The sequence below is a fragment of the Actinia tenebrosa genome, unplaced genomic scaffold (assembly GCF_029948245.1).
Source record: "Actinia tenebrosa isolate PJP-AT-01 unplaced genomic scaffold, QUT_ActTen_1.0 PGA_scaffold2__45_contigs__length_23673736, whole genome shotgun sequence".
Classification (NCBI taxonomy): Eukaryota; Metazoa; Cnidaria; class Anthozoa; order Actiniaria; family Actiniidae; genus Actinia; species Actinia tenebrosa.
The window spans coordinates 5,456,291-5,475,313 of NW_028292579.1; the positions used below are offsets into that span (position 1 = coordinate 5,456,291).

A 19,023-nucleotide genomic window follows, 5' to 3' on the forward strand; every position below is an offset into this window, starting at 1 on the left:
TTCGTATTGTGCCGCGTGACTTTTAAGATTCCTCTCTTCCCGTAGCTATTTTTTTAATCATTAATCAGAAAAACTAACGCAGATCGATTAATCTTTGCTTAGCCTTGTTCATTTGAATCATTCCAGCACCATTAATTTCCGCAATTTTGGATTTTGAGGCAAAAACTATCAAATTATCAAATTCTAAAAGGGCAAGTAAAATAGGTACACCTACTTTCAAGAAGGTTGTCATACAAGAACAGAACATTTGTAATTTAGTAAATTAGTGATTTAGTCAATTTACCGGCGATTAGGAATAAATTAAGTAAGGGATACTCCTGAATCAGGTTATCTGGTTTTTCTCCTTCCGGAAAACCAATCTGCCCAATACTGTAAAATACTTGGGTCACTGAGATACCACAGCAAATGGTCGTTGGGCTTCCTGTTTCATCGTCCTAACTCGACCTAGTTTCTTCGCTTCACACATCCAAGATGGCGGACGCTCGAAGAAGAAGAAAAACTCATGTTTGTGTGTAGCAACAAGACAGTCTTGTAACTTGGAATTATGAGCGCTAATTTATTGTGGAAGACGCGAATTTTGAGCTGTAAGAGATGTTTAGTGCTTCAGTTAAGTTTTCAGGCTACTAAACAGCACATAAGGGTAAGAAAAATAATTGTAAAATAGGATTATTCTGCAACCAAATTTTACCACGAAAACTGTTTGAAAAACAATCTTTAGGATTCACTTATCATTCGATCGTTGTAAATATCATTTAAGTCAATGCAAGAACGTTGCTAATAATTTTGAATAACATGTTTTCACAGATATTTAGCAATGTAAGTCCTTCAAAGAGCAACATTGACACCGCAGGGGGAGGGGGTGGAGACAGAGAAGATAATGTTAAGTTTGAGAAGTATGCGTATGGTATGGACCAGTTCAGCAAGAAAGACAAGAATGCTCCTGGGTTATTTCACCTTCCTACGATTCACTTACCTAAACAACTGGATACCAATCTTAAAGAGTACCTGAAGAGTAAGTCCAAAATGAGCTTCCCATCTGACAGTTGGTATTTTGCAAAGGGAGGTCAAAAAAAACCTTTAGAAACTTATGCTGCAAGTTTTTAAATTATTTTTGATATGTTGTTTGTTATGTTGTTCAATGTCTGACCCCGCCCACCCCCCCCCCCCCCCTACCCCCATCCTCAGCTCTTATTGTTGTTATCACAATACTACATCAACATGAAGTAAAATGCTTGCCTCTCACCTCTAAGGTCCAGGGTTTGAATCGCAGTTGCCCCATGTGAGCTAAGTTGGTTTTTCTGGTCTTCCGGTTTTTCCTCCCTCCTTTAAGATCAACCCTAACTAATCCATACTGTATAGAGTTGTGCTCCAGGGTCATACATGGACTGTATAGCCTTCACATGCTTTCATGCCTTCCACTGCTGTACTTGCTGTGGTGATTAGCAATGACAAGTTTCTTTTTCCTCCGTAGGAATGTTATTGATTATTGTCAACCCCCCTTCCAGGTCCTGGGCTCTAGTCATGCATGATTCTTATATTCTAAAAGAATAATTTTTGACTCTCCTAAAGTGATCTCATCTCACACAATCCCATGAAGCAAGAGGTCAAATCCTAAAAACATAAAATCTATAAAAAGATAATAAAAAAAAGATTTTTTGTGATCGATATTCATAGGGTATCCAAGGAAGATGCTTGAAAATGATGGCCGTAAACTCAGTAAACACTTGAGGAACAGGGGAAGACCAACTGAGATGACTTGGAAAAAATATAAAGAAAGTAAAGCATCTAAGAGGCTAAAAGGTGAGCCCAGACTGAACTTTTATACATTGTACATAACCTTAAGATCCAGGATGATCTAGTTAACACATACCACAAATTGCACCAATGATCTGTTATGATGTAGTGAACTTCAGTACCAATGAATAGCACAGCACACTGATTCTAAAAATAGCTTATAGATTCAGACAAACATTGCATTCTGTTTAACCGCTACAAGGATTATACGAACCGATTTTATTATATTTACTTAAAGTTACAATAATAACCCATGTAATCTAAGATCAACTGCAATCGGCTGTGAAAATTATCTGCTGAAAGTAAACTTGTAAGTTTGTTTGTCCAAATTTCTCCTTTGTCTTCATTTTTATGACATCACGACTGCGCTGCGCTATTGCATAAATATAATTACCACATTTAGGGGTTTGTGAATAGCATGTAGCAATTCTAGAGTGTGTCTTATTTTTTAGATTCAGCTGCTAACATAGATGAGATTATGAAGCTAAAATCAGAGCAAGAAAACAGTCAAGTTACTATAGCAGGTGATGAATATGACTTAGATGAAGATGATGCTGAAGTACAGAATAAAAATCTAGCATCAGACGAGGATAATCAGGGTGATGAAGACACTTCTGCTGAACAAGTTTCAGAAAAGAGAATGATTCTTAATACAAAAAAGCCAAGAAATGAAGAGTATAAAGTAATCAGGTAATCAATATTTTTCACAAATTTTTATTATAAATAAAAAAATTAAAGTATTAAAAAATTTAAAAGTGTTTTTTACATGGAAAACTGAATTCAAAAATGCCTGATATACAACACCTCACTGTTTATTTATGGTACTTAAGGGTTAGAGTGTTATGTGGCATACTGTTTTAGTGCAATTTTATTCTCTGGTTCACTTTTGATCTATTGCTGTTTTTCTCACTTCAGGTATGATGTAAGAGAGAGTACAGCTTTTGGTGCCAGTCGTATTCCAGCCAGTTATGGAGCAACTCTCAGGGTTATTCATGAGGTAATAAATCATCTTTAAAAACCTGATTGTGTACATTTCTTATTGTGTTATGTTAAAGTTTCTGAGCCTAAGCTGCGATGGTCATTCTCCCATAGATCTCAAGAAGAGAACCTGATTACAAGCCTGAAACTCTTATGGACTTTGGCTCTGGAACTGGAACAGTTTTATGGTAAGTGGAAATGAAATAAATACTACAAAATTGATAAATTGTAGTTGCAATTATAAATGAACACATTCTTTGGAATCAAGGGCGGCTTACAATTAGTGGTAGTGCATTTATTACCTCTCACCTCTGGGGTCACAGCTAGGTTGGATTCCTGCATTGACTTGGAATGATCCTTTGATTATAGGGGTATTATATCTCCATGTTCTCCAAACTAGCTGTGCCCTGACTTTGATCAGCCCAGAGGCTGTTCCAGGGTTAGATCTGTGAGTTAGCAATGCCCTGACTTTGATCAGCCCAGAGGTTGTTTCAGGGTTTGATCTATGATTCCTAAAGCCATGTCTTGCCTTAGATTAGCCCAGAGGTTGCTGCCAGGGAGGGTACTGTATCAGTCGTCAGCCAGGATATCTTAATTTGAAATTTAATGTTACTGTAAGAAGCACTTTATTAATTTTACTATCTACTAAATGTTTCAGGGCTGCACATGAGAAATGGGGAGACTCTATTAAAGAATATCAATGTATTGATGTATCAGAACCCATGAACACTTTATCAGAGTTTCTTCTAAGAGGTACTTGTTATGATTTTGTTATATTAAGAGTCTAATACTCTTTTATCATAATAAATGTTCAAAATGATAAATTAATGTCTAGGTGAAGAATAATACTTTCTGATGAAGGGCTACAAAACATCAGTAAGGTAGCTCTGAATCATCTTTTTCCTCTACCAATTAAGTGTTCAGCATTCATTTGACATTGTTATACTGTAGGTTATCTTCACATTAAACTAAAACAGTCCGTACTAGTTTTATACCTGCCAGGTGCATGTTAATACAGTGATACACCTCATCAAGCCATCCAATAAGCAGATGTACTCTTCATTAAACTGACAGCTAGTTGCACAGTACCTAATTTCTGCCTCATATTTACCTGTAAAATGAACTTCTATTAAGCAGACACCCTGTATTAATGCAAGGTCAATCAAAAAGATGTCTGTTTAATATCCTGTTATGTATTATTTTGTGATTGGCATTTTTTTCTAGGTGGAGAAAGCTACAAAAAACCACTTCACATACCTCATGTGTATTACAAAAGGTTTCTACCAGTTTCAAACAAGGTAAATTTATCATGTATAAGTAGCATTATTAATACCATTTAACAAAGCAGCCTAATAATGTAATTACCACTCTTTTTGTTGTATGCACTAATCAAAACAACAGTCGCGACAGGGAAATTGGGCATACACTTTCCTCAATCAAATAAATTGGTTGGTACCTTTATATTCTCTGATTGGTGGCAGTGTATTGCCCTAATTTCATGTTGTGACTGTTGTCTTGATCAGCATGTAGCAGTGATTGAAAAGAGTGGTAAGGATTGCACCTAGACAGGTAAATAACTACTAAAGTGTGTTTGAGAGGTGTAAGAAAATGAGCAGTTATTACTTTATGCCATGTGCAGCTAGATTAATTGAATTTGATAATCTAGATGCAAAGTTCTCTAATTTTGTTTGTTTTGATTGACAGGTGACATATGATGTTGTTATAGCTTCTTACACTCTTAGTGAAATCCCTCATCTTGCCATGAGAAGAGAAGCTATCAAAAGTCTCTGGGCAAAAACAAATGACTTTCTTGTAAGCAATGCTCTTTGAGTTATCCTTCTTTATTATTCACTGAATCTTACTTTATTGGCTTGCATTCATGCCTCCATGGCCACCAACCCACCATAACACATATCTACATGTATCCATCCATGTATATCCACCACATACCAATCTATCTACACATCCATACCACTGTCCATTGGTCCATCCTCGCATGATCACTCATTTGACCATCTACCTACCCCTTGGCCTATCCATCCATCCATCAACCCATCCATCCATCAACCCATCCATCCAATGCTCTCTCATCCATCTATTTATCCATCCACCCACCCATCCATCCATTCATCCCTCCCTCCCTCCCTCCCTCCCTCCCTCCCTCCCTCCCTCCCTCCCTCCCTCCATCCATCCATCCATCCATCCATCCATCCATCCAACCATCAATTTACCTAACGATCTCTTATCCATTCATTTATCCATCCATCCATCCATCCATCAATTTACCTAACGATCTCTTATCCATTCATTTATCCATCCATCCAACATCATTGGATCCATCCATCTGGTATCTATCCATCTGTCAAAATGTTCTACATGTACATTGATTTATTCCTTATTTTTTTCCATTTTGTCCACCCATTTATCCAACATGCTTTTTATGTCATGCATTCCACATATGCTATCCAACGGATCTTGTATTTTATTACACATTTAAGCTCGATATCCGTGAAATAAAGCCGTGAATAAAAACCATATCAGTGAAGTGATACGATATCACTTCACGGTAAACTGTAACTGTAACTTGACTACGATAGTAGTCAAGAGTGACGAGATAAATCTCTATTTAGTGTTTATTTCTATCAAATTCAAGATGAATTTTGTGCTTCTTACATTTTTAATTAAGCTTTAATATCTTGAATGATATTGAATTGGAAACGTATAATTCTTTAACATTTTGAAATGGTGTAAGTCGGTTAAGGATGTTTAAGACAATAAAACATTTTGTGTGTGTTATATATCGAGCCTAAATGTGTAATAAACAAATTATTACATGTTAAGAACTTGATATCGTTTTTATTCACTCGTTTTTCCGTATCATATCGCTCACTCGCTCGAGGACTCGCTCGTTCGCGATATGATACGGAAAAACTCATGAATAAAAACGATATCAAGTTCTTAACATGTGATAATCTCTATATATTATCCTATTATTGTTCTTGGACTAGGTACTTATAGAGTATGGTAATAATGAAGGCTTTGAACTATTATTACAAGCAAGACAAATGATAGAAAAGGTATATTGTATGATACAAGCCTGTTGTCAATTGATAAATTTTTTTTTTTTTCATTATAAAGTGCAATTTCATTTTGTTCCTCATAATATTATGTAATGTTGTTATTGTTATTGTTCGTTAATTTTTTTGTATTACATACGGTTCATGGTAAATTGTCAATGAAGCTTTTGAGATTTTGACTTTGATCTTGATTTTTAAAAAGGATCAGAATATTGTTAATGAGAACAGAAATGATGGAACAGAAACAGAATCATCAAAGCAAGGTAAATCATTCATATTCAAAATTATTTACAAATACAAATTTTAAAACAAACATTATATTAACTGGCTTCTAAATTGGTTGACTATTAAACACATTCATTTTTGCTTCGTTCCTTCCTTACTTTTCTTTCCCTCTTTCATCCTTTCTTTCCTTCTTCCTTCCTTCCTTTCTTTCTTTGTACTTTTAAAGCTTACAGCATACAAATTATTAAGACATCATTCTTATCTAGATTAAACATGTACCTTTGTCCCAATTATAGGACAAGAAACACCATTTGAAGATGACATTATCGATGAAGGGTTTGTCTTTGCTCCAGTAAGTGTATATCGTTTTCATCAAAAGTATTTGATTCATCTTTCACAGTCATTTGTTATTTGCTACAGTGAAGGATATTTTACCAGAGATTATATTCATTATGGGTAAATCAAATTTTTGTCTAGTGTCCACATGACCAACACTGCCCAAGGGCTGACATAGAGACAAGAGACCATCCATGCAACTTTGAACAACAAGTACAGCTCTCACTTGCTGAGGTAAAATAATACCTAATAATCTTCAATTATTTAGGAGACACACAGTATAAATGATCTTATTATTAAACTAGAATATACACTACTGGTTGTATTTCAATGTTTTGTGCATTTTAGATGTATGAAAAAAAGCTGTCGTAGGAAATGGGCAGGATTTTAGTACAGTTTCCAATATTTTGCAAACTCCTTGTTCAACAGCTTGTTGTGAAATTGTTTTTTCACTGCTGTAAATCAAGAATGTAAAAGGTACTGACTCGTCATTTTTGATTGATAGCAGCAGGAAATCAAATTTCAACAAGCAGCTTGCAAGTAACATGTTTGCAGAATATTTTTAAAAACCGCAGTAAAAAGCAAATAATTTTAATATTGGTTTTATTTTTGACTAAATAAGTGATCTCTTTATCAAACAGAAAAGAACCAGCCTGAAGAAGTGGGGGTTTGTAACAGAATGCTTCTCTTACCTGGTGCTGAAGAAAGGAAGAAGGGAGGAATCAGGTTATTATTAATATATATATATATATATGTTATTAATTTAATATATTAATATTTAGTAATCACATATTTCACAAGTGCTATTCTCTTGGAAATAAAAGTATTGTAAATGATTATAAATATTTTTTTTTCCATCCTAGATAAATCATGGCCAAGAATACTGGAGCCTATCAAATTAAAAAGAAGGCATCTTATTTGCAAGATCTGTTCAAGTAATGGTAAGATTTATCTTCAGAGACATAATCCCCTTCCCCACCATCCAGGTAATTTATTTCCATCGGCAAACTACTGAATGGGTTTATTAACTGAAATTGCATTTTTTTAATAAGATAATTCTGATTTTTCCATTAAAAATTTCCTAGAACATGTCCACATAACAAATGATAGTAAACTGATAAAGACTGATTTACACTATTTCACAATTCCTCACAACTGCCTTTTCAACATGCTTACACTACTTTTAGAGTCAACATTAATTGTGAACATTTGTAAGCAAGCTGTATTACACAAAGCAATTTATTCATGTGAGGAAAACCTGTGCATAAATCAGCCTTAAAAATCATTTGATTTTTTTTAGGTGAATTGCAGCAAAAGACGTTGACCAAGAAAAAAGACAGGTAAATAGTAGCTTAGCAAACGTGCCTTTCCCAGGGCCGGGTTGTTCAAAGCTGGATTAGCGCTAATCCAGGATTAACTCTATAGGTCTTATTAAGAGTTAACCCAGGATTAGCACTAATCGGGCTTTGAACAACTGGGCCCAGAACTATCAAATTTGCCAATGTTACTCCAGACAGTAGATAATAGGTTGTGGTTGACAAATGGACCTTTAACACATGGCGCAAAAAATAAAAACCTTTGTTTAATCATGCATAGCCTTAGTAACAAAAATAGCCTTAATGCTGAAGTGCTTGAATAAGAAGCCAAGCAGGGGAAACTGTTGTTCCAGTCAACAAGGCTGCTACATGATAAAGGTCAGACATGAATATATAAGCACTTCACTAGCCATTCCAAGTGTATGTATGACCTTGAAAACTTTGGTTCTTTATTTATATTTCCTCCCCTAATAATTGTGTTCACAAGCTAGTGCACAATTATATATTATGTTAAACCAATTTCCTCCAGTTTTCCGTGGTATGTCCTCTTGTTTACCACAATTTTCTTCATCTAGCCATCAAAATGTTGTGGACTCAGGAGGTGTAGCTTTTTACCACAAAAAAATAAAAATTTTACTGCAAAAAACAAGGGTAAAATTTGAAAGAGAAAGGGGGTTTCAAGCATGTGCGTGATTTGCAGACATAATTCATCAGAGTATGTTCTATTTCCCCCAGCTCTAGGCCAATCTGAAAGAGAGAAAATTCACAATATTGATAAAACAAGAATTAGACAAAATATTATTTTACACCTTTTATTTCTTTTAAAGTGATATTTACAAGTGCGTGAGGCACCTCAATAAATGGGGAGATCTACTAGCAATGCCACAAGATAGAGTTCGCCCTCTGAAAAACCCAGAAAGAACTACAACAAGGAGAGGGAAACCAAGAAAATAATGGACGATCCTTCAAGACTTGCCAAAGATGTGGATATTTCCTCAGACTAGTTATTTTTCATATTTCTGGAAATCATCCAACACTAGACAGGATATGCTCTTCTCTATGTTTGGCTTCCATCCAAAAAAACAATTTTATTTGAATGACAAATTCCAAATATGATAATGGCTAGAAGAAAACATGAATTTGAAGCAAATTTTGTATCCAACTGGTTTTTCATGCTACAGCACTTTCCAATCACACTACTCAAAATCATACACTTTGCCTTAACAACAAAGAAGGTTTTGGTGGCATCAATCTTAATGCTTCCATTACATTCTATAACTCCATGTCTTTTCTAACAATGCCATGGAAATACTTTCACATCAACCATAGAGCAGTTTTCGTATGACTGTGGAAAGTGCAGTGTCATAAGCGTGCAGTGCCTTAATGGTGAGTTTTTAGAATTTTAATTGGCTGATTTTCCGGGTATTCGATTGGATGGAGAATAAATTCTCACACAAAGTGATTGGTCTTGCGTACACCTTGCCGTGTCACGACTGTGTTCGTGCCGTGAAGATTTCAGTCATACGAAAACTGCTCTAAGCAACTTCGTCTCCATGGAAAACCGTATTATTTATCACTTAAATTGGAAAGCACTGTAAGTAATAGAATGAGAACTATCATTATAGTCCACATGACTTAGAAAGTTTATAAGTCACATGGATATCAAACACAAATAGAAAAGTGTACTGAAATGTTTAATTGATTGTGAACGTTTTTACAAGCATGAAGTTTTGATTTCACGTTATAAAACAATTGGGATACTACGCGCGCTATGATTGGTCGAAAACCATGTTTGATGAGAATATCAAAACACGCTATCGTCATTTTTAATCTATCGCGCGCGCTCATTGGTCAGTTTGAATAAGACGGCACATAGGGAGAATTTACTTAGACTTTGCTTTTTTTCGATCTTTTCGCGCATTTGTTATTTTATAAAACAAATCAAAAACAGTTTTCTGTGTTTGATACTCTGATCAAAACACTTGGGATGTTAGGAGAACACTCGAGAAGCTGGAAACCACGACGCGTAGCGGAGTGGTTTCCTACGCTCCTCTCGTGTTCTCCCAACATCCCGCGTGTTTTGATCAGAGTATCAAACACGGAAAACTGTTTTTGATCTGTTAACTTAAGATATTAAAGAAAACACATGCATACCTAAATTAAAATACTATAACAAACATCAAGGTAATTTCAGAAAAGCTTAAGAAGAACATGACAATAACAAAATATTTACAAAGTGTATTGGAGGTCTGATGTAGGTGTCTTTTATGCATGTCCACAAAATTGTAAAGAGTTTACCCCAAATGAGTCCAAACAACTTATTTGTACAAATGTTACCAGATAAACCAACTTTTATTTGAACTCATTGAGTACGTCAGCAATGTTTGAGCTTACTTTTCTGGGTAATTGGCATAACTTATATAGACCCCTTGCAGCACTTTGAAATGAAGCTCAATCTGGGGGAAAACAATAGGTTCCAATTCTCAAAAGATTTCTACAACAATGATAACTTCATATGTTTTGAAGTTTTGAGCTTCATTAAAAGAAACTAAAACATATAAGCCTCATTTAGCCTGTTTGCATTAGAACCCCATTAATTTTTGTAGTCCAGAAAACAAATGATTTGCTGACCACAATACTTTTTTAAGGGGATACTAAGGTATTAATGTAGCAAAGTTAGGAAAATTGTCAAAAAATTTAGATGATAAGTCAAAATATTTACATTTAGGAAGAAGCAAGCTTACAGTTGCTTTTGGTTTTTATTTTGTCAAATATGAAAAAATACCCTTTTTTCAACTGAACTTTATGATGCAGCAGTCTTGTAGTAAAAAAAAATGTCACTGTCACTTTATGAATTCCATGCAAAAATAAAAAGACGTTTTAAGCATCCTACACACGCATTTTCTTTCTTTCTGTAGTGTTCCATGCTGGCGATTCAGGGTGTGTCAAAGGTTTGTTGCTGGGAAGAATTTCTACCTGTTTGTAGGATCTAATAGGATTAGATTTATGAACTAATTGCTTTCTCAATATCGCAATATTTCTTCTCTCCTCTTCTTCTCGTTCTAGTTCTCGTTGACGCTGAAGCTCTAGATTTTCCATTTCCCTCTCTTTCTTATTCATCTCATAGGCTTCTCTCTCTTGAGCTCGGCGCTCGGAGTTGAGGTCAAATTCTTCAAACATGGTGTTTGGTTTGAGAGATTTCTTGGGTATAAAAGGTGCTTGATAAAGAACATTGCTAGAATGTGCCTTGAAGACAACTTTCTTTCTTTCCTCCTGAAGATCTTCTTGAACCTTAAGCAAAAGATTACAATTTTAGAAAGAAAAATAAAGAGAATGAAGGGTCTTGGTTTAGTAAACATTTTAGTTAGAACATGTCTCAACAAGCTTCATTAGCATTGCGACTTCCATTACAGTTGATTTCATAAAACTTCAGCCACCCCGTGTCTGAAGTTCGTTCGCAAGTTCACAACTTTGTAATCAATTTCACTATGAAGTTCCAACAGTTGTCGGCGATCTTTCAAACTGATAATACAGTAGCTTCTAAAACTCATCAAATCTACCATTTAAATTCAATTTTCAAAGTAAATTTTATTGTGACAAAAGGAATTTGACACTGTACGTTGTCTGGAATACAATTTTCAAAAAGTACTATGTGGTTTAAAGGAGCAATTCCAGTAGATATTTGAATTCTAGACATTAACAAGTCACGGTTGATTGAACCAATTTCACGAAAAAATCGCAAGTTCAGGACCAACTTGGAGAACTTGGGAACTAACTTCGGAATTAAAGCGGCTGAAGTTTTGAGAATCCAACTGTAAACTAAATTTTACCAACTCATACTATTGTAAATTTGATGGACCAAATTTTCTGTTGCAGACCATCTTATGCTAATTATTACCTTTTTAATCCATTGGTCAGCTTTTTGGGCCCCTCTGTTTTCAGTCTCCAAGTTGAATGGCTCAAATTTGGTAAGGGACTTTGAAGTCGATATTAACTTCATTGGAGAGAAGCTTTGCAGTGGCTGAGCATGGAACTCTCTTGCCTGTAGGAACAAATATATATTATCATGCTGAAATTTACTTTAATGTCTCTAGCTATGACATCCTTGGTTATCCCAACATGCTAACATGAGAGTGGATTTTTTTAATGCATTTTTTTATTTTTTCAGACATAATTTTAGCAAAATTTTGATATGATATAGGTGTATTAATTGTTGTGCTGCAAGTTTCAGAGGAAATGTTGCTCATTTTACTACTCCTCAGGCAAAAATTAATTTCATTTTTGCACAGGGTATAACGTTTTTACCAAACAATGCAATTTTATGCATGGTGTGGTAATATGAGCAACGTTTGCCATGCAACTTGCAACGCAATGGTCTTGCACTGCAAGTTACAGTAGGTGATTTAGTCGTTCATATTACTGCATCTTAAATTTGCAAATTTAACATTTCACAAATTTAATATTTCTTAACTTGATTCATTTAAAAGGAACATATACCTTTTTCTCCTCTTCTAAAACACTTTGAATCTTTTGTTCTTTCTTGACTTGCAATTGTTTGTTTCGTTCTTCAAACGAGAAAGGTTTTTGCTTGGTTGCTTGGTGTGGAAGTTCTGGTTTGAACTCTATTTTGTCAAACTCTGGTACAGGTTGAGCTTTGAATATGACAGGTTTCTCCTTTTGGGGGAAAAAAAAAGAAAATCATGAAGCCATGAGTTATAGACTCTCTTTTTTGCATGTTTTATTTTACTGTGTTTTAGTAGTACACTTGCCTTGCAACTCTTGCAATAGCCATCCCTGGCTTACATGTATTGTTTGATAAAATTGAAAGTACCATAACATGGAAATGCAAAAGCAATGGAACTTTTTCTCAATGGAATTTATGGCATTTGTTTTTATGTTTAGCCTTGAATTCAAGATAATTTTAAGAGGATCCAATATGACAAGCCATAGGACTCTTTTGGTTTATATTTTTGTCTCCACCAGTCTGAAAACTTACACTTCACATAATCGTTTTATCTAAGAGACAGGCTGAAGGGTGCATAGGCATGAAAAAAAACCATATAACTACCTCTACTTGGGATTCCTTTTCTTTTTGTTTATATATCTCTGAACGTTGTTCTGATGCCAGCATAAATGGCTTGACCTCTGTTAGGTTCTTGGGCTGCAGAGGTTTCAGCCCATAGGTTCCTTGTTTCTCTACTATTTTAGGATCAAACTCTCTGGCCTTGAACTTGTAGCTGAAAAAATAGGAAAGAAATTTCAATTTTATTCAAAATAACACAATAACCATTGGTTACATTTGAATCATTTTCTGATTTCTTAGGCCTAGGGCAAACGTCGAACTTTCCATGCACCGAACTCATTAAAAACACTGGATATCAGGTGATAATTAGGCGGCATTCTTTGATGTAATTAAGTTCAGTGCATGGAAAGTTCAACGTTTGCCCTAGGCCTTAGCAATTTTAGTTCCAAATTTCTGGGTTTTTTGTTTTACCAAATCAGACAAATAAACAAAATTCAAAACATGATATTGCAAAATCAAAAAGCACAACAAAAATAGTTTTGTCCTTTAAAATACAAAAGAATTCTACAAGAATTCTTATTCCTAGATTAAGCAACATTGGCACAAGTTAAAATAAGTTTCTTACTTTCTCATTTCTTCAGCCTCTTTTTCCTCTTGCTGTTCTCGGCTCAGGCAATCCTCAGGCAGAGGTCTCTTCCTTGTTTTACTGGACAAGTTTGGAGTCTTTGGGCAAGTCAGCTTGGAAGCACTCTTATTAGCATCAGACACAGGTGGGCCCGAGTTAGTTTCTTTGATGTTTTTGGTACGGAATCTTGGGGGTGTTGCATTTTGAAATTTGTAGCAATGCTGAGCCATTGAAACGTAGCCTTCGCATGAGTTGTCTTCTTCGTCTGTCATTTTACGCTTCTTGCTTTGGTTGCTATGGAAGTGGAATGGCTGTGGCTTTGTTGGAGCCCTGTGTTTAAAGGACTAAGTTCAAAGAATAAAAGCATAAGAATTAATTAATACGATAGTGTATAATGCAAGCTGATTGAATTGGGTTATGGAGATACAGATTTTTGGCGAGACAAAAGTGGAAGAATCATGGAAAAATGTCTTTGTATGGAAGTCGAGAACCAACAAACAGTCTGTATCTCACATGTATTAAAATACAGACTATAGGTTGGAATTAAAATGCATGAGACTCCCAAAGTAATAGGCCAGTGCACTATCACTATACCACATCTTTATATCAACTCTGTTAACAAAACAAATTTCTGAACTATATATTACTTACAGGGGAAGCTGGATGTTGACGTAAGGTTTCAAAGAAGTTCTTTTCCTTGCTGTCACTGGACATTTGTGGTTGAGGAGCTTTGATTCTCTTGTCAGTTTCAAAGTGAAATTCAACAGCCTGTGTTAAGTTATCCTCGGCAGACCTGTATGGTGTGTAGGCCCCAGCTGCTAATGCCTTCTTCATGAATTCCTCATTATGTTTTCTTTTTTCCTTCAGTTCTTGTCTCATTTTTTCTATAGCTTCAATCTCCATTTCTTCTCTTGGTTTTTGTGCTACACTTGGTTTAGCCTTTGGCCGTCTAGAAAAAGAAATGGTTTATCAGCTACTACTGCATTATGTGTTTTAAAAGGTTTAATGGTTTGTAGATTAGAGTTGCTAACACAACTTCTAGTTAACAGTTAGTAAATATGACAATCACACTTACTTCAGTAATGTTGGAGTAGATGGGATAGTGAGCATTGGAGCTTTGGTTTTTGGCATTGGTTTCCTGGAAGCCTTTGTCATTGGTCCTGATATACTTCTGTTAACTTCACTAGTGTTGGATGTGGAACTTGTAGATGGTGTCCTCTTTTTGGAAACACGGAAGGACCTTCTTGGTGCATTAGCAGCCTTATGTTGGGCTCTAATCAATCAAAATTAAGATTACATGTTAGAGTAATGGTAATAGCGATGTATAATCGACCAAGGAGAATAAAGGACCAGACATTTGAAAGCTTATCCTTCAACTCTCAATTATGTCAGTAGATAAAGCAGAGCAAGGAATTTAGGTAAAGAATACACTTGGTTTGAAAACTTCACTTTTCCACCCATGTGCTGGGTACCAGAGGGCACATTATTAAGTCTTGCTATTAACCCTTTATGCCCCATGGGGAATCTTGCTTACGTTGTGCACTAATCCCAAGGGTCATTAACATTCATTGTGCAGTATTGAGTATGCCTTAGATTTTGCCTTATAATGCCAAAGCAAGCTAAGGTACTGCATTACAATAGAAAGAAAAATTATAGATCTAATATCAAACTTTATTTTTAAACATCATAAGGTAGTAAATACATAAAATCTGATGAGAATATACTACTGAAAATCCTAGAACCTAAAACATACTTGCTCAGCCATTTTGTTCTAGGTTTGATATTGCAAACACATGGATTAGATTTACTATAAATCATCTCCTAGATCAATAATTCAATATAGAAATGATAAAAATGTATATTGAGACATGCAGCTAAAGAATAAGCTAGTTATCTATCATGAAAGTCAAGTGGTTTTCACAAATATGAAATAATTAAAGTTAAGTTAATTTTGAATTTGGCGCGTCCAAAGTCGGTCCAATCAAGCTAGGTCACTAGCGGTATGGTTGCGAAAGCACTTCAAACACACTCGCTTTCCACACAGTTCACACTGTAATCTGCACCAGCTCTTTTCTTTTTTCCTTAGGCATCTTTTGCAGAGGCCTTTTGTGCAGGGAATAGGCCAGTGGCCACCCTGCAAAGATCCAGAAACACAGGATAATTTGCGGCAACTGAATTCGCCGATCAAGTCCTTTGCAAGTTCTAATCTAAATTGAAGCTGTGTTCGTGAGCGATGATTTGGCGCCAGCATTTCTAAAATGTGGGCATTTACAATGCTCAAGTCAATGAGAAACCAAAATAGGTATCTCCACCACTTTCTGGACTTGAGTCCGACAGCATAGTAGCCGCGAGATTGATCACTGCGATCAACAGCACCCATGTTGGCGTTGTAGCTCTTCACTACAGGAGCGCTAGGCACATCGATAATGGTTCCATCGCGTTGTTTTCGTTTTACAGTGTCGTCTCCAACAGGATTCGACTGGCTGCTTAAAAAGTTGACAAGCCTCTTGTCCTTCCAAACCGTTGCCACGAGATTGTTCTTTCGTTTGAACAAGGATTCGCCTTGTTTTAAGCGCTTCACGTCGGGGTTTTTTTTTCCCTAACTCCTTCGGATAACCCGAACTGCTAGCTTTTATCGTGCCACATAAATAGACTTGGTCTTTTAATAAATCTTCGGCTAGACGAACTGATGTGAAATAATTATCACAGAAGACATGATGGTTTTTGCCTGTGATTGTCCGTGTTAAATCATGTACGACACGGTAGCCAAGGCCATGTTCGACTCCGCCATCTTGCTTCTTCCCCGTGTAAACTTGGAAGTCCAACACGTAGCCATTTGAGGAATCGGCACACTCCCAGACCTTTATTCCTCTCTTGATGGGTTTGTTGGGCATGTATTGCTTCATCCCAAGCCTGCCTTTGTACTTAACCATAGCTTCATCTACAGCAACGTTCTTTGTTGGCATGTACTCTTCGCGGCATTGCTGTAAAACACGATCAACAACAGTTCGAACTTTGTAAAGTCTGTCGTGTTGCCGATCTTCTCTCGGAAGAGCTTTAGATTTGTCATTGAGATGTAGATATTGATTTAGTTTATCATAACGATTTCTTGGCATGACTTTTTTGATCTCTGGGACTCCAAGGAGAGGTTCTTTAGACCAATACAGTCGAGTTGAAGGGAGCTTTTTTATTCCAAACACGACGTGAAGACCAAGGAACGCTTTGATCTCTTCGGCTGTTGTATCACGCCACTTTGGATCGGGCTTCACAGCGATGCATTGCTGGGCATACAGGTTAGTTTCTCTGACAATAAGTTCGATTAAGTCCTCGGGAAACAATGAATGAAAGAAGTCCAGTGCAGTTCCATCTTCTGCAACTCCAGAGACAGGACCAGAGCGAGATACAAATGGCGCGACATTCACAACTCCATTGCCATTTCCCCAAGTGTTTACATCTTCTTGTGGCTCAGTTTCTTCGTCATCTGAGACGGAAAAATCAGACAAATCTTCTGTGTTCACTGTTGAAACAGAAATATCTGATTCAGAAGAGTCTGAAGCAGAGTCTGAGTCGTTCAAGGCTTGAATATCGTCGTTCGTAAATCCTAAAAAATCTTCCGAGTCGCTATCGCTCTCCATTTCCAAACGTGTTTCTTCAACTATAATTTTCACTGCGAACTTGTGTGACAACCTATGCCATATTTGGTATGAAAATAAATGTAAACTCTTCTCCTATTGGTTAGAATACGATAGAGCATCAAAACAAAGATATAACATGTCTTTTGATTGGCTAGAAGAGGTCACGGTCTGAGAGAGCCATATGGCTCACTTGGGAATTGGAGCCAGTTACGGAAGTGAGCCATATGGCTCACTTGGGGCATAAAGGGTTAAGGAATCCCTATTTTATGATCTTTAGAACCTCTGGTGACCAGGGTATATGAGTCAGAGCAGAGAGAACAAGGCAATGGCCTTCTTCTTGGACAAGAAATACATAACATCTTTTTCCCCACCTTGGGAACAGAGGAGTTCACCCCTATACATTGCAAAAGGGCCAAGTCCTTACTCAGCTATCACTGCTTCAGGCATCCCAGCCACTTTTTAGACAAATTTGATAGGAAATATAGGCTGTGCAAGTTCTAAATATAGGATTTAGGAAAATATAGGAAAATATAGGATTTTTTCCCAAGAATATATGAACTTTATAGGAGCTAAGATAGCTTTTCGGTTGCGTAATCAGGGATCAGGAGGTTGCACAGGCAATGATTTGCAGAACTAAAAAGCCATAAAAAATATAAAAAAAGGGGCCATTTTATTTCCTTCGCCAAATATGCTAAACAGTGTAAAATATAAATGTATCAATCAGCAGTCATCCTATTTATAGGAAATATAGGAGGTTTTCTTTAAATATAGGCTCTTTATAGGATCCTATACAAATTATAGGAAATATAGGATATATAGGAGGTCTGGGATGCCTGCTGCTCACAAGAATGAATACTCCAGCCTTTCCAACTATTTGACAGTCTCACAGTTCAATGACTGATTCATTATTAGAAAGAGAAGCCAAAGGTATCATGTGCAGCTTACCTTGTCAGAGGAGCCGCAACATGCTCTGTAGTACTATCATGCACACTTTTTTGTCTTTTTGCTTGAGGTTCATAAACTTTTGACCCACTAGAATTCAATGTCCTGAGAACAAGAGAGCTCATATTAATAACACAACACTTGCGTTTTATTCATTGTTTTGGGCAAGAAAAGTTTTAGTTTATGACTATTAGCCGTTGGATCTCTTTTTTGGATCTCTTGCAACACGTATTTTTAGCATTTTTTGTCAGCCATCAAACCTCTGGACTGACCTTAAAGTCAGGGCACAGAGGGCACAGCTAACTCGCAGAAATGATAATTTTCAAGATCTAGTGCCAAGTAAACCATTCCTTACCTTGAGATTTTTGGCAATGTGTGCTTTTGTTTTTTCGACGGCCGCTCGCTTTCAGCAGGCGCTGAAGCGTTGCTTCGTGGCTTCCAAGATGTGACGAGATTTTTAGGCGCAGCAATGTTTTTGAAGAACATAAAAGGTCCACTGTCTTCTCCCTCTTTGGTTTGAGTTTCCTCTATCGTATGATCATCTTTATCAACGGTCTTTTCTTCAGGAAAAGGAACAGTTTTGATATCACTAGTTTCTGTTTCTGTTGTCGTTTCTTCTACTTCAGACGGAATGGGTTCATCTTCTTCCAAACTATCCATCTCAATGATGCCATCGTCTCTGTTATCTAAAGGAATATAAAAAGCAATCCTCATGATTCTTATTTCAAGCTTCAATACTAAAATATACGAGTTTTCTTGGTTCTTACCAAACCATCTATCAGCGTCTGAATCTGCCAGCTGCTCATTCTTCGTGAAGTCGACAAACATGGGAGCATCAAAGTCATAATCTCCCGAAAGATTCCCTTCCATTGTGAAACAATTTTACGCTAGACTCTTCTTGGATTTACAAACTACTTTTCCGGAAATTTATGGCGAAATCGGACAAATATTTTTGGTTTTTGAAGTCTCTAAAGAAGCATTATCTATATTTTCTCCTACTTGTCTCGTAGTCAAATTTTAGAACGTTGAATCAAATGATTTTCAAAATACCCACGCTTGCTCATTCCAACCA

At 36.3% G+C, this 19,023-nt stretch overlaps 2 protein-coding genes across 3 annotated transcripts; one reads left to right on the forward strand and one right to left on the reverse strand.

The window, feature by feature from the left end:
• Positions 1-472: 472 nt before the first annotated feature.
• On the forward strand, positions 473-10,087 carry LOC116292755 (ribosome assembly protein METTL17, mitochondrial). The gene is made up of 17 exons (XM_031700107.2): positions 473-640; positions 805-1,012; positions 1,675-1,800; positions 2,247-2,484; positions 2,710-2,791; positions 2,887-2,960; positions 3,431-3,525; positions 3,997-4,070; positions 4,477-4,584; positions 5,781-5,849; positions 6,052-6,112; positions 6,371-6,426; positions 6,552-6,644; positions 7,052-7,136; positions 7,274-7,351; positions 7,711-7,750; positions 8,554-10,087. Exons 1-17 carry the CDS (start codon positions 545-547, stop codon positions 8,678-8,680), a joined length of 1,710 nt encoding a protein of 569 aa, XP_031555967.1. The 5' UTR covers positions 473-544; the 3' UTR covers positions 8,681-10,087.
• LOC116292754 (targeting protein for Xklp2 homolog) lies at positions 9,405-18,954 on the reverse strand. 2 transcript variants are annotated; one of them, XM_031700106.2, is made up of 10 exons: positions 18,719-18,954; positions 18,307-18,637; positions 17,955-18,056; positions 14,450-14,647; positions 14,026-14,323; positions 13,375-13,718; positions 12,795-12,963; positions 12,224-12,400; positions 11,625-11,768; positions 9,405-11,017 (listed from the first exon to the last, which is right to left on the reverse strand). In XM_031700106.2, exons 1-10 carry the CDS (start codon positions 18,819-18,821, stop codon positions 10,616-10,618), a joined length of 2,268 nt encoding a protein of 755 aa, XP_031555966.2. In that variant the 5' UTR covers positions 18,822-18,954; the 3' UTR covers positions 9,405-10,615. The 2 variants fall into 2 exon arrangements, with proteins under 2 accessions (XP_031555966.2, XP_088889943.1); XM_089033817.1 differs by having other exon boundaries at positions 12,224-12,397; positions 12,792-12,963.
• Positions 18,955-19,023: the final 69 nt, after the last annotated feature.